The sequence below is a fragment of the Panthera onca genome, chromosome B4, assembly GCF_046562875.1.
Source record: "Panthera onca isolate mPanOnc1 chromosome B4, mPanOnc1 haplotype 2, whole genome shotgun sequence".
NCBI classification, from domain to species: domain Eukaryota; kingdom Metazoa; phylum Chordata; class Mammalia; order Carnivora; family Felidae; genus Panthera; species Panthera onca.
This window is the reverse complement of record NC_138345.1, coordinates 48,315,178-48,337,136: the sequence shown is the minus strand read 5'-3', so window position 1 is coordinate 48,337,136 and position 21,959 is coordinate 48,315,178. Positions and strand designations below refer to the sequence as shown.

Genomic DNA, 21,959 nt, shown 5'->3' with positions numbered 1-21,959 from the left:
TCTCCTTGGCCTTTTTTTTTTTTAAAGTACACTTCACACCCAGCATGGAGTCTAATGTGGGGCTTGAACTCATGACCCTGAGCTGAGATCAAGAGTAGACTGTTTAACTGACTGAGCCACCCGGGTGCCCCTTCCTGGGACTTTTTAAAACTCAGCTCCTTTTTCTGTGCCCCAGCATGACTAGCGCTGATGTGGGCTTGTGACTCCTGGGCTCACTTAAGTCCCAGTCTCACTGAGACAACCGCACCTGTCTGTTTCGGTGTCCAGACCCTGCCCCGGTCTAGGTGGGTGAAAAGGTAAACCATGTCCCTCTGACCTGGAAAGGTTTCCCAAAGCTCCTCCACCACTTGCCGGGGTTCTAGCATTGTCTCTTTTATATGCTAGTTGCCCTTTTAAACCATGGCTTTTGTCCTGTGCTCAAGGACCCAGGGATCTATTCCCAGAACCTCAGTACTATCCCTCCCCACTATGTTTGCATCCTCAATGGCGGGGGTTCCATTTGTTACTGTGTCTCTGTCTCTCTTGCAGTTCCAATGCCATTCTCTCTATCTTTGGTTGCTCAGTAGGTGTTTAGTCAGCCCTCAGTTCTTCAGGAGGAATTGTTCTATTAATAAGTTTAATTTGGTGTGTTCCCCGAAGGAGGTGAGTTCAGAGTCTTCCTAAAGTGGCCATCTTGAACTAGAACCTCCTTAGGGCCTTTAAAACACCACTTCATTAACATAACCTCAGTGGAATTGTTTGGAATAACAAAGACACCAATTTCACCCTTTTGGCTTTGGAGCTATTTGAGGAACTGGAAAAGATGTCCCTATAGCTCTTAGTGCTTAAGAAATTACAAAGGTTCTAGGAGGTGTGTGCCACAAACCATGGACAAGAGCAAATATGTATTTGCTATAAATCTCAATATTACAAGAACACACACAACAGAAGTTATTCTGTAAGAATGTTGAGGGGGAAATTCACCGTGGGTAGAAGACGATTCCCAACACTAAGGTCCTATACTTAAAAAAAAAAGTGGAAATAAGAAAGGTTAGACAAATGTTTCATAATGAAGCTATTGATCTAACAACTATTATTACAAATATATTGAAATAATGGAGGCAAGTGCCTCCTGGGATAGCACATCTCTTCTGTGATTTCCCTGCCAAAACTCTATGACCTGAAACTAATCATCAGGAAATAATAGAGAAGCCCCAAATGAGAGACATCTACAGAATAACTGGCCTATAATTTTCAAAAACGTCAAGGTCAAAAAGCAATATAAATACTGAGGAAAATGTTTCAGTTTCAAGATACTAAAGAAACTTGACAACTAAATGCAAAGGGTGATCCTGGAAAATAGCCAGAAAGGAAATTATAGGGAGAGTTGATGAAATCATTTCTGGACTATGTGTAAGATAATAGTATTGTATAAATGTTAAATTTCTTGATATTGGTTGATAAGGGAGCATAAGCCAAGCTGACAGGCCGCAAACGCTCCCCCATCCCCCAGGTGCCATACTTGTGATATTCCTTGGGCACTCCTGGCTGCCCAAGAACAAAGGAAAGGAGAAAACCAAAGGGATAACTAATAGAGATCATAGTCCTGCAGGATTTGAGTCTCCATCTATTGACAAATATCTTAGTAAATCACAAGAAAAAGGCAATCTTATCAATAGCCTAATCTCCAGAAACCAATAGACTCCGTTTCCTGGAGCCCCAACATCACCCCTTCATAGTGATGTGAGAAACAAAGGCAGAAGGAAATGGCAGATAGAACACAATTTCCTTATAACCTGCAGCCCTTTGACAAATACTGGAGGCTGGCAGAGAAAAGTTTCTCCAGAAACTCCTTACTATCTTAATGTCAACGCTTTGCTATAGGGAAAAACAACCTTAGCTTGACAATAGCTAGGCTCCAGTATCCTGTAAGTCTTAGCATATGAAAATCTCACAGGAAACTTCCCCTCAACTTTATTTCCCCCGACCCCATAGTGTATAACCAGTCTCTCCTGTGGTCCAGAGTAGCTCTTCTTGGCCACAGGTCCTGTCCCCGTGCTTCAATAAATCACCTTTTTGCAACAAAGACGTCTTTAAGAATTCTTTCTTTGTCGTTGGCTCTGGACCCCACGAACCCCACTATCACCCCAAAAAAACCTCATCATTGGTAATTGTATTGTGGTTATGTAAAAAAAAATCTTTGTCTTTAGAAAATAAATTCTGAGGTATTTAAGCGTGAAGTACATTAAATTAATTAAACAAGGGAGTCATTTGACTGAGAAGGTTCTAGTACCTTAATAGCCTATGTAAGCAAACCAAAACCTAAGCATGTAAAGACCTCAAGGTTAAGAAATCAGAACCTAAAGACAACCAATCACAAACAGCCAACTAAGCTTTCCCAAATGAGGCAAATGCTTACGCTACAGCCAATCAAATAATGTCCTTGCTTTGCTTCCACCTTTCTCCATAAAAATCTTGCCTCTGGACCCTATTGGTGGAGCTCTCCTAATCACTTCTGGTCTGGTGCTGCCTGATTTGAATCTATTTTTGCACAAATAAGTTCTTAACATTTTTAATATGCCTCAGTTTATCTTTTCACAGGGGGATGATGTCTATGATTAATTCTCAGGTGGTTTAAAAAACAAAGTAAGAGAATGATAGATCAAGTGGGGAAAAATCTAGAAACCTAAACATGTGTGCTATCTATTATGGATAGGGTATGGGGGAATTCCTTGGACATAATGCATGTTCCTTGTACAGACTTGAAATGTTTCTGTGAGTTAAAATTTTTATCTAAATAAAAGTTATAAAAATAAAATGATTAAGGAAGTTTTGCTCACTTCTGTAAGGGTATTGAGGGTAAAAGAGAACTAACAAGATGTTAAAACCATCCCAAATTACCAAATTTGGGGGTCTCTATCAAACTACCTTCCTTTGGATAACAAAGGATTTCTGGCAGATAACAAGGATTTCTGGCCTTAAATTGACACAGGTCCAAAGGAGTTTAATAAGATCCAAACAGGAAGTACTCAGGGCCATTACAAAACCTTTAGGTTGGTGGCAAAGGACACAGTTCCCCTGGGACAAGACCCTCTAGGACTACTTCAACCTATGCTCCAAAAGTAGCTTTAGTAGCTTTACAAAACTGGTCTAGAATGTTTAGAATTTATTCTAGAAAACCTTTTCTTTCTTTCTTTCTTTCTTTCTTTCTTTCTTTCTTTTTTTTTTGAAAACCTTTTCTTAAACAGCTGTTTATTTGGGAAAAAAATAATAAAAATTAACTTTTACTTTGTTGGACACCCTGTGAGTTGTTGGTCTTCACAAATCTGAGTAGAGCGTAAGCTGAGCCCACATGCCTTGAGACGCTAGTGTCAGTGGCACTAAGAAACAGGAAACTGAGGAGCAGAGAGGTAAAATACTGTGCCCATGGTCAGACATTAAGGTCATAATAGAACTAGGAATTGAACCAAAGCGCCTCTCTATTCACTAATCAATCTGTTCCTGAGGCAGTATGGTTCATGGATCCATTCCATGATATTTTATAGACTATTTCAATTTCACTGCCATCACAGCCCTATAAGAGTGATACCACCTCCAGTTTTACACGCGAAGAAAATGAGACTAAGAACCAACATAACTTGTTCAAATTCACAAAAACAAGGAAGACATAAAGGCAAAATACCAACACAGTTCTGTGCAATTTCAAAGCCCACATCCCTTTTACCCATCAAGACAGCAGAAATAGATTGCATTTTAAGGAACTGGGTATCAAGAAAATGATAATGGAGTGAACTCCCAGCTCTAAATGAACTAATATTAAATTATCACATGGGAACTTTCATAAAATAGCCCCCAAGGCAAAAGATGATTTTTTAATGAGTCTACATATTGTCAGAAAGGGGCGCCTGGGTGGCTCAGTCGGTTAAGCATCTGACTCCTGGTTTCGGCTCAGGTCATGATCTCTGGGTATGATAAGGGAAAGGTAGGATAAAATAGGCAGGGAGGGAAAGGTTAGAACCTGAGGTCCCAGGGTGAAAAACAACACATATTTTGGAACAATGCTGGGAGCATCTGACCACAGAAAGCTCCCTCAGGCCTAAGGTTCCTCTTAAGAATGTTAACAGACACCACCTCCTCCCCCTCAGGTTCTCCTCAGGAGTTTGACAGTCAAAATACCTAACTAAAAGAAGTAAACATAGAACTTATGTTATACAAGGGATAGTATGACCATAGTCGGACTCCTAACACAATGGAATCGAGCCAACCAGGAATGGACAACCCAGCACCTAGAGTTATCAAGCCAATAAGGATGAAAACTGAGAAGAAACAAGGGGGGAAAGTACGGGGGGACTGACCGGAACCTTCTAAAGCAAAGAGCCTTGCCTATAGTCGGGGGCGTTCACTTTCACATGCTCCTTCTCTGCAAAGAGAGCTTTCATACTGTTCTTACTTTCTAATCTTATACTGTAATAAACTTTTGCCTGCTGCACATTTTCACTTCTCACATTTTTACATTCAACTTCTTTTTTTCAAGCCGGGGAGACAACGAACCCCGGGGTATTGAGGTAAAGAATCCTGCAACAATGGTCCATGAGATCAAGCCCCTCATTGGACTCTGAACTGACAGCACAGAGCCTGCTTGGGATTCTCTCTCCCTCTTTCTCTGTCCCTCCCTCGCTCATTCTCTCTCTCTCTCAAAATAAATATTTTTTAAAAAACATTATCAGAAAATATTGTTTTCATTTTAATACAAAAACGTACACACACACATCAGACCCCTTGTCTTTCCCTATTCCATTTTATTGTCAGAGTTCTCTCTTCCTTTCCTCCATCCCTCCCTCCCTCTCTCTTTAATCAGCTCAAGGACAATAGTCTCAACTTCTCACTACTGTTCTTAGACCCACTCTCTGTTCTGTCTCTGTCTCTCCTTCCCTCCCTTTTTTCCCTTTCTTTCTTCCAGCTCCTTTAAATTCTGGACAAAGGAACTGTATAAAAAGGTTACAAGGTTTCCTACTTCCCCCTAGTGGTATTATTCTGGAAGTGGAAGTCACACTTAAGGAAAATTAGCAAATGTTTACAGACAATAGAAATAAAATGACAGACTCCTTTAGAGTTTTTGGAGACAGGGAGCCAATGGGAGGAGAGGAATGAACCTGTGATCACTGACAGTCTCTTTAACCTCACACAGCCTCAGGAAATGCACCTGTGACGTGGAAGTTAATCTCCTCGCAGTGGTCTTGTAGGTTGAGATACTAAAAAAAGGGTCTTGAAACACAGTACACTCCCAATAAAAGGTAACTGTTATTTACTTTTGACAACCCTATAAGGTTAGGAAACTGAAGCTCAGCACAACTTGCTGTTTCTTCTTTTTTTTTTTTTTTGTTTTTTTTTGTTTATTTATTTGGGGGGTGGGGAGCAGGGGCAGAGAGAGATGAAGAAAGAGAATCCCAAACAGGCTCTACGCTGTCAGCACAGAGCTTGTCAGTGCAGAGCCCAATGCAGTGCTTGATCTCATGAACCTGGAAATGATGACCTGAGCCAGAATCAAGATCCTGACGCTTAACCCACTAAGCCAGCCTGCTTATTCTTCTTGATCCAGCCAGCAAGCTGTAGAATTAAGCCCGTAGTTCAAGTTTTCAGACTCCAGGGCTCTTCACCACACCTCAGTCTCCCAAATTGATGGTTGATAATGAGGAATCTTAAGAATTTAAAAGTCTTAAAGGGATATTTATTTTATCGTGTTTTCCTTTAAGTCCAAAAAATATCCATTTCAACGATCTGTGGTCACATCTCCAGATTTGCATCTTAAAGTTGCAAGAAGAGAAACACACAAAGATTTATGTCCCAAACAGGCTCACAAATCATTGCTTATAATAGCACAAAGTTGAACGCAAGCTAAATATAAGATATTTATTCAATAAACCTTGGCACAAATAATGATAATTGTATTTATTTATTTATTTATTTATTTAATTGATTGATTTCTCAGGGCCAGAAGATGTTGTAAGAATTAAAAACAGGTCAAAGCGTTGGATAAGGGAGGTACTATTATGTTCTATTCATTGATCAATCTGTTTCTGAGATGGATGCATGGATCCATTCCATATTTCATTGCATTGTAGCACCTATGGTGGAATACTGTGCAGCTATAAAAAAAAAAAAGTCATGTTTTCAATAGTTATTAAACTATAGGGAGATGTGCTTACATTAAAAATGTTAAGGGAAAAAACAGTATGAAAATTGCATACTATATTAATTTAGTCCTAAATGTGTGTGTGTGTGTGTGTGTGTGTGTGTGTGTGTGTGTGTGTGTTGTGTAATACCAAAATCTAAATCTAAATAGTACCCTTGTCCAGGTGATAGGTTATGGGTAATTTTGTATCCCCTTTTATACTTGTGTGAATACTCTGAACTTCTGTCATGAGACAGAACTGCTGTGATCATCAGAAAATTTAGATTACAAACTATTTTAGGATGCTGAAAAGAATACCATAATTTCACGGGTTTTTTAGTGTTTATTTATTTTTGAGAGAGAGAGAGACAGAGCGTACGTGGGAGAAGGGCAGAGAGAAAGGGAGACACAGAATCCAAAGCAGGTTCCAGGCTCTGAGCTGTCAGCACAGAGCCCAATGCGGGGCTCAAACTCATGAACTGTGAGATCATAACCTGATCCAAAGTCAGACACTTAACAGACTGGGCCACACAGTCACCCCCCAAAATACCAGAATTTCTAAGAACAAGATTTAGTCTCTTTTCACAGTTAAATAGTGAAATGGGAAGTGTTAATGGGAAAGATTTGCAAGAAAAACAATTATCCCAATGATTGGGAACAGATGAAAGATGTTCAAACTAGAAAGGGAAGTGCCTGAGAGAGAGTGTCTAACAGAACACTTGTGCTGCATTAACTTAGCACACTGGACCCTGCTTTTGATTGATGTCAGCTGTTCAGAGGCTGTCTTCTGACAGTAGTCAGTAGGATTCACTATAGACTGAAATAGTGTGGATAGAGGATCTGATGCCTTCAGAAGAGAAAAACAGAAGAGCTGTGACCCCCACAGGAATAGTTTCTGGATTAGAGAGTTTCAAGGCTATCGTGGGAAAGCAGCAATGAGAGCCTTCTTTTTGACACTCACCCTAAAAGGTGTGCTGCTTCTTATCAGCCCCTTCTGGGCAGGGGCGGCCTATCAGCGGCACCAAATGTACCTGACATAGACCCACCTTGAGGTGGCATCTTTCCAGCAACCTGTGGGAGCCAATCATATCACTCGCGATGAAACCCTGCAGCTCAAGATAATGTCGCTTGGCCCCAGACACTGTACAGCTTGTGCCTTTTCCTGTCTTCCTGAGAAAGTTAAGGTTGAGCTGCTGAGCCTGACCTTTAACAGGCCTTTGGAATTCCCCCCACACAGACTAGATAAGGGATTTTTTTTTTTAATGGGAAACTTAACAAGTTCACTTTAGAATCCCTTTTTTGGTGCACAGATCTGGCTTTTTCACAGAAATATCAGCTCTGCAAGTAAGTTGGAGTTGATCTCTTCCCTCAGAAAACTGCTGGCTGGTAGTCATCAACAAGATGTGAACAAGGAAGGTTCCCAAAGGAGAACACTGAACACTCGTTTCAGGATGAAGCCGCAACAGCAAAGAAGTACTTTTAACACAAACAAATACCATCCATTGACCAACAGATGCAGGAGGACTCTTTTCCCAACTACTCCTACAGCCCCTGTGCTGAGAATCTGGCTCCTTCCAAAGCAGCTTCCTCTCCTGATGCTGTTCTCTGCCTTGCAGACACCCTCCTGGAGTTCTGAGGTAGGGCACAATTGAAGAGGAGATTTCTTTATGGTGAGTGCTCCGGTGGGGCACTTTCCTGGTGACAACCTTTAAATGACCTTTAGTCACTTGGTTCTAAGTTCTTTCAGACATTTTAACAAATAATGCTTAGTGAAGGGGGTTGAAAACAATGATCAACAATTGTGGAATTCTTTAGAGTTTATAAATTTGGCATTATGGAAGCTAGGGGCATAGTGTTATTTTCTTGATTCTCCATAAAACTTAAGTGAAACACTGCTTCTGTAGGACAAGTGGTGCAAAATAGCCTATTTGACTTTAGACTGTGTCATATGGATCAAGTCACAAGAAGTATTATAAAGTTCTGCATAAGGAAAAATAATCTACTGTTAAGAGATAACAAAGTACATATTTGAGATTGAGTAATATAGTAAAGTTTTTAGAGCTTACAAGATTGAACAGAACATGATATTATTGATTTTGGCTTCTTTTGGCATAAATAGATTCTGTAGAACTATTTGTAAATCTTCCGTAAAGAGCTATTGGTTAAAATCATTAAGCAGTCTTAAAAGTCTGTTCCATTTTACATACAACTAAACATCTTTTCATCATAAATAACAGTAAAAACACCAAATGGTATGTTTTTGAGTGTTAGCTGCAACATCTTTGACATTGACTGGATGGAATCCTATCTCCTAATATAATGAGTACTGTCTATTAGAAAAGCACAGTTTCTTTGCCAAGAAGAAAACATCTTGGAATTTGGATAATTGAAAATAGGGCTCTAAAAAATATGGACTGATGATGCTTAATGAATTTGTATTCAAATCTCTAACCTCAGTTTAATATGGACTAGATATTAATAAGTAACATTCTATTGACTACCAATGAGAAAATGTCTTTTTCCCACTCCTGTCTCCTAAGAGGAGGAACTATCTTCGGCACACTCCTGACCACTGTACTACTCCTCTGGAGCTGGGCAAATTTACTTGATTGGTAACATTAGGATTAATAACTGGGTATTCTGAGTTTGAGTCTGCTCTTCTTCCTGGGAGTTAGCCTGATGGCAAAGGGCATGAGCTCCGTGTACCTCCATGACCAGAATCTTACTTTGGGCAGGACCACAGTCCAACACTGTCTACAGCTAAGTAGGCAGGTCTGCCTCATTCTGAGGTTTACTCTTAGCAAATCTACTTTCCATCAGACCTAAAGATGTGTGCCCCAACAGTTCAGTGGTAAAGATGTTATTTTAACCTTCATATATGCTTTCCCACCCCCTTCAATTTTTTCAATTGGTCAGAAAAGAGGGCTGTTATATACTGGGGCCCCCTTGGGAGAACCCAACATTACTCATCACTGAAGGTTTTTCTTAAATAAAGTTCAAAGACTTAATATAGGTTTTAAGTATTCACCTACAAAGATATTTCTTAACACCCATGAGAGAATGTGGAGGGAATCGACAGGGGAAACAGAAGGTACACATAAACTTTAAGATTACAATTTTTTTCTTCAAAGTACTCCCTGTGCAAAAATACTGTTTTTGGTTACACGAGAAGGGTCACTTCCTCCCTGAGGAGATGAGGGTTTTTTGAGTTTTTAGTAATATTTATCAACCCAAATTCAATCTCTAACACAGGTCACTGATGCAGGGCGTACTGGGGCAGTGTGTAATGAATATGAGTGAAACTTACTTCAGCAAATAAGTTTTGAAGCAAAGACTTGGCTTTATGGAGTATAGCAAGTCAGCCACCACACCTACCATCTGATATGAATGGTTAAAATCAATATTTTTCTTTTCTTATAGGTTGCCATTAACATCAACTTTGACTTGGCACCAAATTCCTTTGATGATCAGTACCAAGGATGCAGCCAGCAGGTCATGGAGAAGCTAAGTCAAGGGGATTATTTCACAAAAGAAATAGAAACACGTAGAAATTACTACAGGGTCTGGAGTAATGCCTATTTAACCTGGTTCAACCAAGCAAAAGATCTCCCCAAGAACATTAATATTACGCATGCTGTGGCCATCTCAGTTTATACATCAAACAATAGCATTCGCACAGACTTCATCAGAGCCATGGCCAGTGCTACTAGGACTCCACGGCAGTATGAACATTCATTCCATTTCAAATACCTACACTACTACCTGACCTCAGCAATCCAGCTGCTAAGGAAAGAGATAGTCGGGAAGAATAACTCATTGTGTTATGAGGTGCATCATGAGATGAAGGGTATCAATCTGGAAGCCTACAGAGGTGCCACCATCCGATTTGGCCAATTCCTCTCCACCTCCCTCCGAAAAGAAGACACACAGCAGTCTGAAAACCAAACTCTATTTACCATATTCACCTGTCTGGGTGCACCTGTAGAAGAAGTCTCTGTCAAGAAGGAGGTCCTGGTCCCTCCCTATGAGTTGTTCAAAGTTGTAAATATGAGCTACAACCCAAGAGGAAATTGGTTGCAATTGCAGTCAGCTGGGAACCAGAGCACATATAACTGTCAGCTACTAAAAGGTATTATATTATTGATCTAAATTGAATCCACTCTAATCAGGATCACAGACCACTGTTCTTTTACAAAAGTTATTTTTCTGGGTAAGCTTGTTGAGGGAAAGGCCAAAACCATGGAAAGTGGCCTTCAGGGATGGTGGAACTGACAGATTAGAGATAACCTGCCTTATTTCTTGGTTTCCCTTCTCTTCTTTCTGCTAAACTACCTCTAGAAAAAAAAATGTATTTCTGCAGTGCATTCTAGACACAGAGAGTAAACCTCTACTGAAAAAAATAGCACATAAAATATAGTATTTTTACCTTCTCCCTCTAACTCATTTTTTTTGTCATGGCCATTACAGGAATAAGGAGTTTTGAAAGTAAAGCAGGAAGCATGATTTATTCATTCACTCTTATCTATTAACTATCTTCTATGTTCCAGGAACTGGGATGGGAGACCCCAGGCAATGTGAAATGAATCAAGCAAGATCATTATCCTAGGGAGATTTTTAGTCTAATGAGAAATGGAAATATGAACAACTGTCCACACTCAAAAGCACTAAGCAACACACCAGATGTTTAAGCAACGGCTGTGGCTTCCCTATGCAGGAAGCTATTCATTGTCTCTGGAGAAAGTAAGAAAGGCTTCAGAATAGACGACCACATGGGACTTGAAGTAGGAATGGGGGTTTTCAGCGAAAGAAGAGAGGAAAAGCCATTGCAAGCAGAAAACAGCATATGCTGAATCACAGATTTCAAATAGTTGGTGTCTTTAGGGAATCTCCACGATTCTGGATGGTTGGAATGTAGGAGGTGTAGGACATAGGAAGAGTAGAAAGGGAATACGGGATTGATTGGAGTGGGAAGATTCAGATGAGCTAGACCATTAAAACTCTTGTATTCTATGCTGAGGACTTTTCAGATTTCATGCTATAGATAATGGGAAGTCATTGGAAGTTTTTAAGGAATGGAACATCGATTAGAGCAGTATTTGAGCAAGAGCTCTGATGATACCATGAAAAAAAATGAACTGAAGCAGGAGGAATTGGAGACATCATGAAACAAAAATATATGTTAAGGCCTTTTTTAGAAAAATACATGGCTGACTCCTTTCCATCCCTGTATGTTGCCAGCCACAGTCACTGCACAAAAGGGTACTTCTGTAGCAAGTGCTGTGCCCTGTTTGATTCAGAAGGGAGACCGTCCTTATCCACCTGTGCACTCATTCCCACTCACACAACTGCAGTGTCTACCTTTGAAATATCCCTGAATCTTTCTCTACTCCATCACTATCGGTACTGTTAGTAATTCAGGCTGTCAGCGTTTCTCAAAATTTTGGGGCTACAGTGTTACAAAGATCTTGAAACTATCATCCACGCTGAAGTCTTGGGCCTGCTCACTCTGGTGCTATCTGCAAACACAGACCAGGGGAGAGGTGACCTATCAATACTTTAATCTCCTCCTGCCTCTCCTTGGAAGTGTGGTAGGCAGTACCATGCGTGAAATGAGTATCTGTTCCACAGAACCAAGAGATTAGTGTTTGCAGAGGAGAATATGAAACACTAGAGTATGAAGAAAACAGTGAGATTTTGATAATAAATGAGAACATTCATAGCCAGTTTCCAGGATTCTTTGGAACTATACTTGACTATGACACGGTTGCTTCATCCTCATCATGATGAAGTTGAGACAGAAAAATTTTTCTACAAGGTTGATGAGCACAATAAAATATATGAAGTAAAAAGTTGTAGGGCATTGACACAACCAATATCCACCTATCTCTACTTATTACCAAAAAAATGTATTAATTTCATGATGTTTGTAGCTTTCAGGAAACTGAGAAAAAGGAGAATGTAATAGAAACAATTACCTATACTCTCTTCTCTCTAAGTCTCAAAGAAAAGGTGTTTCAAGACCCTCCACACCAAGTTAATGACCCTTGCTTTCCTGTCAGGAAACAACTCAAGCACAACTTTGAGTTAAGGCTTAGCTGGAGTAGCCATGCATATCACTAGATTCTGGAAGCTTAGTTGGTCTTGACTGGATCTTTGGAATCACAAATCATACTTAAGGGAATCAATAATCTTGTACTGCTCTGTAAGCTTTTTGTGAGCCAGGATATGACTACATAGTATTTAAGAGCTTGGCATGGAATCCAGGCGCTTGGACCCCAGATCCACTCTGTCTAAATTCCTGTCCAACTGGTACTATGTTTTAGCTGTGTTCTCAATCCAGTTGCTTAAACTCCCTATGTTTCTTCAGCTATGTAAGGAGCATCATAACAGAGCCCCACAGGGCTCTTGGGAAAATAAAATAAAACACTAAAAAATTTCTACATTCCCTAGCATATACTATATGGTAAATAAGCCTTAACCAATATTAATTTTAGTCTCCTGGAACATAGAGGTACTTAATCTGTATTTGTTGAATAAGTAAGTGAATAAATGAAGCATTCTCTTTCAATGCCTCTACATGACCTGGGCCTTGGGTCAGATGACCAGATAACGCAATTGACTAAAAACAGTTTCAATACTTACTAGAATGAGAAAATATTCTAGAAAGCTCAACCCCTAATCAAAAACTAAGGAGCTGTAGCCATAATATAAATGATCTGGAATGTGGGCACTTGCAATGTGAGTTATTATATCTAAATCTTTCCCAGAAATTCCCCAACTGTGCAGTCTTGGGAAGAAATTGTAAATGGTGGAATGAAACTACCACTGGTCATAGAAGGTGATGTTTTGGTCAGAGGCATTACATGGTAGGCCAAGAGCTGGAGTTGGAGTGTCTTCCCAGCCAGCACAACTACAAAACTATTTGGGAGATTGAAAGAGGGAGAAGAACAAGCCCAAGCTGCTGTGATGCCATTCTTCCTTTGACTCCTTTGGCTCTGGCTGAAAGTTGCAGAGAAGGCTCCTCCATCCTCTGGTTCTGCCTTCCCTAAACCCCTTAGGGAAGCCAACTGAGGGAAGCCTCAAGGCTGCCATTGGCTGGTGGTTAGCATAGACACTTTAGTTGAGGACAAAAAGACAAATCTTGAGACAAACACAACCAATATCCACCTATCTCTACTCACTACAAAAAAAGTTTGATTAATTTCACGATGCTTGCAGCCATTCACTGCAGTGGTATTTGTTTTCTCAATGAGTAAGCTATTTCTGAAACTTTCCTGAAGTCATTTCTGTTAACTAACAAGTAACACTCCACTTATCCCAACATCTTGGAGCAGTATTGGATTGATCCATACATGAACAATGGAAGGAGGAAGGTGGCGGTGTGTTTTTCTTTTCTGGGAGTCCTTCACTGGAAGGGAGTAAGATCAGTGGACTCTCTCCAGACCTGTTTTTCTAGGTAACTGATATTGTTCACCATCAACCTCAGTCTAGGGATGCACAGATGGTATTCTATTGATATCTAATTCCTCATGAAACCGGAGTCCTCTCAACTGTTTCTTATCCCTTCAATTTTTTTCCTGAGCAGAAGCCACAAACTATCTTATGTCTCAACAATTCCCTCTCAGCCAGTGACTTGTTTCCTCTCCTGTTCCCTCTTAATCTGACAGACAACATATTTGAAAGACAACACGAAGACCTTTAAAATTGGTCAGCCAGGGGGCGCCTGGGTGGCTAGGTCGGTTAAGCGTCCGACTTCAGCTCAGGTCACGATCTCGCGGTCCGTGGGTTCGAGCCCCCCGTCGGGCTCTGGGCTGATGGCTCAGAGCCTGGAGCCTGCTTCCGATTCTGTGTCTCCCTCTCTCTCTGCCCTTCCCCCGTTCATGCTCTGTCTCTCTCTGTCCCAAAAATAAATAAACGTAAAAAAAAAAAAAAATTTAAAATTGGTCAGCCAGGACACCATAATTCTCCCAATGAAAAGACAGTAGATTAGAGAGCATAGCTTCTTCAGTCCTTCAATTTATTTCAAAATTGGTTCTGTTAACTTGTAACTACAATTCCCAAGTTCAAAGAGCACCCAGGAATCTGTCGCCTTCAGAGAGTCAACAGGTCAAATTGGTAGCATAATATATTTAAGCGAGTCAATTTGAAAAAGACAAATCATTTAAGACATTCTAAACTAACAGCTCTCCCTTCTAATTCTTCTCTCACCCCTCATATGACCTATACTGGTTACCATAGGAACAGATGTTTTCATGCTCACTGAAACATTCGAAATATGTTATGTCAGTTATTTGTCCTTAAATGTTGCTTTGTTCAAGAAAATAATCCGTGCCAAAAATCTGTACACACACAAATACATGCTCTGTTCTATATCATTGGATTCACAAGGAAGGATTTATTTGTTAAAATGTTTCACATAATCAACATTCTTAAGCATGTTTCTAGAAAAAAATACAGTCAATTGTTTGTAGCAAGCCTGGTTTTACATGTTAACTTTGCCAGTTACTAGCAGTAAGGACATGGACAAATGGCTTAGTTCTTCCGTGCTTCCATTTCTTTATATGTAACACAGGGGAAAATTTTAATAAAAACCTACCTTATAAGATTCTAGTGAGTATAAAATGACTTATGCATGTAAAAGCTCTTAGCACAATACCTGATGCTAGTAAGTACTCCAAACTTTCAGCTACTATTACTGTTACATACTATTTATTTTATTAACTTCCTGTTTCCTGTGTTCTTTGACTCTGGGCTTTATCTCAAACAAGTTTTCCCAATTTGTGATATCACATTACTCTCGAAGGATAGTGTCTATCTCACCCGAATGCATGAAAGAATGAGTAACTGAATGAACCTGGGATGGTGGAAACCACCACAGCATGGTGGAAAGAGAAGACTTTGGAGCCAGGATGGGCTGGACATATGTTAATAGCTTCGTGGCCTTGTGCAAATGACAGCCTATCAGCCTGTTTCTTTATTCATAAAATGGGGCAAGAGGGAACATTGTGGTAGTACTTGGTATCCACTCTCTCAAACACAATTGAAAAACTCTGCAAAGTACTTTGCACATGGAAGTGGAATAATAGTTTAATGGCACAAATGTGTGCTTCAGTGACATTGAGAGTTAAAAATAAAACAAAAGAAGAGGCAGAAGAAACAATGCTTACCATTGTTTGAGTGCCAACTTTTTCCTAGCTAACTCTAAAATAATGACACTCATTAATCTCTGCATTTTGACAGAAACGAGCTATAGATAGCATTCGGCTCCAAATACCAGATTACCTAGATACGCTGTATGTCAGTTTTAGCTTTTTCTGTTTTTTTCAAGGGATTGACTCTTTCTGAACAATCTGGTATAATTCGCAGATTCAGAATTCATTAAATAAAAGGTATAATAATCATATGTTGTCCCCAGGCTGTATACCCTAAGGTATAGATGACCAAATTGAGGTTATAAGTCACTAGTAAAATGATATTTATGTAGCAATTTCATTTACAAAAGGTTTTCACACACATTATCTGTTTAATTCTTACCACCACCCTGTACATTGGGTTACTGACCCCACTGTACTGATGTGAATACTGAGGTTTAGAGAGGTTAAATGGCTTATGTGAGATCATTCAGCTTACAAATGACAAAAGTACAACTTTTTCCCATGCCTTATGACAAAAAGCCCATGACAGTTTTCTCTATAGAGTATTTTCAGGAGATTTATTTGCTGTTCAAAAATATTACTAAGAACCTACCATTAGTCTTAATGCTCTGTGACTGTGACTAGATTATAACTCACTTTGCATACACATAAATTACAAACACACACACACACACACACACACACACACACACACACACACACACAAAACAATCAGTTACCATTTTGCATGCCGTTTAACTAGAGTGTTTTTTATTCTAATCCATTTTATGACATTATTAAAGCGTGATGGTCATGACAAGGCATTAATGCATCACAAACTCCAATTTGAAAAATACTCTACTAGGGACAGAGGGAACACAAAGTATTAAATAGATAGTCTAGAAGAAAAGTAAAAACAAATACAAAAGTCAATTTAATGTGAGTTATCCTTAAATGAAAGATTTTGTAGATTGCATTGAATTTAATTCACAGATGTTTTTCATTTATTCTCCTAAATAAAGATATTGTCTGTGCAAAAAAATAATAAAGTGTGAGGTAGAAATTTAATGACTGTAAGAAAGGTAGAGAAAAAAGGAACAAAAGAGGAAAGAAAAGTTACTTTAGCTGAGAAAATAAAATTAAAGTAAGCTTTTTTAATATCCTGGTTATTATGAAAGGGGCTTAATAGGTGGTTTGAAGGATGAGTATGATTCAAAATAGTAATATCTGTATGTCTGTCACTTCTTTGAGCCTCATTGTAATAGCCGTGAAACAAAGTGGAATGACAGTGATCCGAGTATTTCCAAAAACCTCGAGGTGCTCTCATTTTACAGATGAGAAAACTGGGGCCCAGTGAAAGTGACTACCATGGTAAAGGTAGGCTAGGGGCAAAGCTTCAAGACCAAAGCTAATTCCTTCCAATAACCATAGTTTAAACCAGCTATATTGGTTTGCTGTCAATCAATATTTTCTGATAATTCTTCAGTAGAATCTCATCCCGTTAAAAAGTGAGGAAAGGCAGGGTCAGAGGTCCTTGGGACCTCAGCCTGAATGAAGAGAAAACAAAACAAGAAGTGAATAATGAATAACCTGCGACAGTGGTATTAATGGTTCCAAGGTCCCTGTGAGAGTTCAGATAATATAGTTTTACACAAAGTTTGGCAAAAGCTTAGAAATCTGTACCCACTATTAACTCTCCGTGTCTACTCTTATTGGTGAAAATTGGGGTTTTAAATATCATTTGCATATATAGAATTCCAAGAAATTTCAGGAAACTCAAAGGATTTTACACATTATTATGTGAAAGTAGTGGAAAAATATTTCTCCATCATCGGGTCATCCTATCAAATGAGATGTTTAAATAGGCAATCACAGAGCTGAAAGTCTTCCTACCCTAAACATCTTTTCTACTCTAAATAATCAGTGAAGGCTGGTTAAAAAGGCGATTCCACTCTTTATCTAGAGCCTTTTTTAAAGGTTTCCATCTTCCAACTCATTCTATATCCTCATCCCATTAAATTCCCAATTAGTAGTGATACCTGACATAGTTTCTTGTATTCCAGTCTTGCTTCCATGAGCCACATCTAACTGCCTGCTAACCTTCCCCATATTTCCTGTGAAGAGCATGCATGTGTAGGCAGTACCCACACACACACACACACACACACACACCACACACCAAGCAAGATTGTGTCAATACCTTTGGCCCACTTTGTAATTAAAAAATGGACATGCAAAGTATGGAGAAACAATATAGTGGTTAAAAAGATGTGTGATGCTTGGTAAATGTCTCCACATTTTGTGTCACCATTTTACCAACTGAAAAATGGGGATAATGGAGAATAAACACTGCGTAGATTTCCTGTGAGGATTACATGAGTTCATCTATAGCAAGTGCTTAAAATAGATCATAGTACAGAATGAGTTGTTTAATCAATGTTAGCTTTCATAATGATGACGAAGCTGATGGTAATTAGATGGGGGTAAGGGTGATGGGGAGAGTGCTGCTGATGATAATAAGGGTGGCAAATCAGGAGATCTCAAATACCTACTAGCTGGGTAACCTGCAGTAAATATCTGAACTTCTTGGTGCCTGTTTCATCATCTGCAAAATAAACAAGCTGAGTTCTGTTAGAAAATATCTAAAAGAATATTTTTTTAAGTAGCCAACTTAAAATACTTTTATTAGGAATTTTCTAACTTTAAAAAAAAAGTGAATCAAAGGAGAAATGAGGTCATTTAAAAAAAAATTCTCTGCCACCTAAAACACCTCTAACTTTGTGTTTGTTTTTACAGCTTCCAGCAAAAAGTACAACCCAGCTCCCATGGTTATTGCTTCTCTCTCCTTCTTGACCAGTGTCGTCATCTCTTCTAAAAGTAGAGTATAAAGGAACCTTGTGGTTTTGCTTTCTCTGTGCCCTTTTGCTTGACGCCAGCCAGGGCACCCTGAATACCCTTGGGGAATCACTCTGCCCAGTCACCAACTGACACAGAGCTGGCCCAGCCCGCTGCCTGTGAGTGGACCTGTAACTCCGTATATTTCTTCTCCGTGGACACAGAGATTCATACTGAAATAGAAAAGGACCCAGCCAGAGCCAGTGAGATACAATCATGGTAATTTTTTGGCATCAGGATTGGCAGTGGGGTGGGAGCCTTTTTTTTTTTTTTTTGAGTGAAGATTAATGAAAGCAGAGTGAGTAGGAGCCTGGAGCTACTAAGCAGCTATCTTGCCACCAGCAGGGGAGACTCTATCTCCTTGAGAATGGAGCGAACACAATGAAGGAAGAATTGAGGAATGAAAAGAAACCATTTTGATGAGAGTAAATGAGCCCTTAGATCCAATTGTGCCTGAAAGTGGACTCCTGGGCTTTTTTTATTACAGAAATCAATAAATAGTATATTTGCATAAATAATTTGAATTGAATATACTACCTTAAGCAATTAAAGGAATCATGAATACAAGGATTCTCCATTATTTTTTTTTTAGCAATCCTAAATAGGAACAAACCAGAGAAGCTTGAGTTCGAAAGCAGAGACCAAATTCTTCATCAGATGGAAAAGCTTTGAAGTCCAGAGACTTAACTAAAGTGTGAGATTTTTATCAGCATTCAGGACCAAACCAGTATAGTCTTAGATAGGAGGAAATATGAAAACTTGAGAAATAAAAGGGAAAGTTAATACAAGATGTTAGTGAAATCTCATTCATTCACTGCCAGTAGTGGGGTGCTGCACGTGTTTCTAAAACATTACAGAAGTGAGAATTTAAATTCATATATTAATTCAGAAAGAACTTTATGGCAAATTGGATTTTAAGTCAGCATCAAAAATTTAAGTACATTTATTAGGGATGTATGTAGATGTGTGTGGAGATAAAGGAGAAGATGTAGGAGAAAAAAAGTCTGATAACCAAGCACATATCAAAGATACATTGAGTCGCCACTATGTGACAATAATTAAGTGAAAGGGAGTATAAATCATCAAACTTCACAGCTGGGAATGTTCTCCAACTCACCTCAGTAGTATACAATACGAGTGGGGCAATGGGGTTGTTTTAGCGGATTTCCAAAGACCTTAGTATTGGGCTAAATGGAGTGAAAGTGAGGGCTAGCTCTACACCTTTGAATTTTGAAAGTCCATGCTACTTAGCCCCTCTGAGATTTGAGTAAGAAACAACGAAAGTAAAATCAGCTTAACTGACCCCAGAAGAACTTTCTAAAAGGACCGTGCCATGAGAGAAGAGACTCAGTGAAGAATTAGCCTAAAATCAGCTGGTAGAGAATTCAGGCATCTAATACTTTACACGGAATTTTGAGAATAGGGCCAAGCGCATCTCTGTCACCTAGCTTACATTGGTCTCTATACCTAATAAAGCAAGGATAAAATTTCCATAAACACAATATTCCTGATTTATTGCCCAGGGACCTCGGCAGTTTAGTGGCTACTGAGTAGAGTCCCGCAGGCCTGACTCTGGGAAGAAGCTTTGCTGTGAGCCTCAGTGAAGCAATAGAAAAGCCTTCCAACATCTTGCATATATAATTTTTTTTTCTGTGCCACATAAATGCACTTATTGAACCATACTATGTACAAAACACTTTGGGGATTAAAAGTTGAATGTCGTAGGCCAGATCTTCCATGAGTTTACAATCTCTTGGGAGAAATTAAAAAAAGAACATAAACGAGTCCCAGAGGAAATAGCAAAAGAAAGGGGGAAATCAAGCCTTCTGTTCATGATAGTTCAAAAGAGAGACTCCTTCAAACTGAGGCAAGAAGAGATGCCAGGAAGGCTTCAGGGAGGAGGCAGGATTTGAACGAGGCCTTGGAACACTGGGAGTGGAGCAAGGGGTTAGAGGAAGAAGATAGTAAGTGTAGGTATGTGTCAAGTGCTTAGTGTCATCGTGCATACAAATAAGCACTTGAAGTTTAGAGAAAAATGAGATCCTTCTGACCTATGGTTGGATACAGCTTTCTATCAGAGATGAGGCTTGAGAAAGGGGTTCAGATGGATAGAAAGGAGACACCTGAGCAGGAGAGAGTCGGAGGATATAGGAATGATCAGTGTACGTAAGGGTCAGGAAGTAGGTCTGGTAGAGTGAAGCTGTAATGTGGACCAGAGAGGAAAGAGTCACCCAGTCAAGCTAAAAAGGCAGTCTAACGCACTGGATCTCCATGAGAAATCAGTTTTCTGAGTAAGACATTCTAAATAGGTGACTCTTAACACATGCCTCCAGCACCTGCAGCATCAGTGTCCCTTAAGAATTTGTTAGAAATGTGAGCTCTAGGGCCTGATCCCAATCCATGGAATCAGAAACTTAGAACCTATGTTTAAGAAGCCCTCCAGGCTTGTGACTTATGGGATTATGATCCTGCCGCTGCTTTATAGAACAAATCTCCAGAGATAGAAGTTATTCCCCTGAATTATGTAGATTTGTAGGTTAAGGATGAATGTCCATAGTTTACGTTCCCTTGATCTCTCTCTATGGTCCACAGTTTTTGTGCAAGAAAACCGTGAGGTGGACCGTTGATTTAAATCAATTTAAAGTCTAAGTTCATGAAATTTTAGGACATCACTTTCAAAAATTTCACTGTAATTTCTGCTCTTTTTTTTCTTCTGGGATACCTTTGAAGATAAAATGGACGCTTGACTGTGCACAAATTCACATGAATTGTTAAAAGAGCTGGTGTTATAAAGTTGCATAGTATTTACCTCCTATAGTAATTTTTATTAAAATAAAACATGCTTCTCTCCTTTTTGTGTACACAAAAAGTTATCTGGCCTCATCTATTATTTTATTTTTATCTTTATAATTTAGTGTTCTAATATGCCTATCTGATTGTCGTGAATTTCTCTGTTCGCTATTACTTTGAAAAATAATAAAGCCAGTGAAAGAAAATTTCTGTAGAGTTTGATTTGCCTGGGGAGCCAGGATTCTTGGCCTGAGTTGTGTCATGATCAGAATCAAATTGACTTATGCCCTATGAACCAGATCTTGATTTGGTAAAATTCAACAAACATTCATTGAATTAGATGCTTTCAGAGATGCCAACACGTACCAAACATTGGCAAGTGAGAAAACATGAAGAAAAAAAAGCATTACAAGTATTACAGGACTCTCTTCCTACTTTCCTTCCTTGTTTTCCTTCCTTCCTCTTTCCTTCCTTCTTTTCTTTATTTTCTCGTAGTAAATGCCCATGTGTTTCATTTTGTTTTGCTTTATGGCAGTTCACATTTTTGTCCCCACTTATGCTTCATTCAGTTAGTTCACACTGGGCTCATGGCCCCTGAGGACTGAGACTAGATAAGAAGTAGAAACGAGTGAGTCTTTCCCGTGCTGCTTTTCAAAACCTGGAGGAACTGATAGAAAATGAGAGGAACCCAAAACAAAGAATTTGAGAGAAACATTAAACAAGAGTAATAGGTTTGAAAGGAGTGAGGCTTCCCCACCGACACACACACAGTATCTCCACAGGCTGGGAAGCAGCCACCACCAAGAAGTCATCAATGTGGGAAGATTAGCAGTCCTGGGTGGTGGGGGAATATCTGTGAGAGGCACTGTCAGTGATGGCCAGCCTCACAGGAGCCACCAGCATCTGAAAACCACTCTTACTGATGCACTGCCCATCTCTGAGGTCAAGGGATGACACCAGCTGTCGTTCCCATTGACATGTGGTGAGGA

At 39.4% G+C, this 21,959-nt stretch overlaps 2 protein-coding genes across 3 annotated transcripts in view; one reads left to right on the top strand and one right to left on the bottom strand.

The window, feature by feature from the left end:
• PDE6H (phosphodiesterase 6H) overlaps nucleotides 1–21,959 on the bottom strand; it is a 179,661-nt gene that overhangs the window by 140,041 nt on the left and 17,661 nt on the right. The window lies entirely within an intron of this gene.
• On the top strand, nucleotides 6,996–21,183 carry ART4 (ADP-ribosyltransferase 4 (inactive) (Dombrock blood group)). Its single transcript, XM_060658280.3, has 3 exons — nucleotides 6,996–7,788; nucleotides 9,572–10,280; nucleotides 18,082–21,183. The coding sequence occupies exons 1-3, from the start codon at nucleotides 7,603–7,605 to the stop codon at nucleotides 18,171–18,173; spliced, it is 987 nt and encodes a 328-aa protein (XP_060514263.2). The 5' UTR covers nucleotides 6,996–7,602; the 3' UTR covers nucleotides 18,174–21,183.

Bases quoted from the DNA above. Each gene is read 5' to 3' on its own strand.
- ART4 (XM_060658280.3), top strand. From the start codon at position 7,603: ATGAAGCCGCAACAGCAAAGAAGTACTTTTAACACAAACAAATACCAT. The intron at 7,789-9,571 runs GTAGGGCACAAT...CTTTTCTTATAG, and splicing joins CACCCTCCTGGAGTTCTGAG to GTTGCCATTAACATCAACTT. The intron at 10,281-18,081 runs GTATTATATTAT...TTGTTTTTACAG, and splicing joins TAACTGTCAGCTACTAAAAG to CTTCCAGCAAAAAGTACAAC.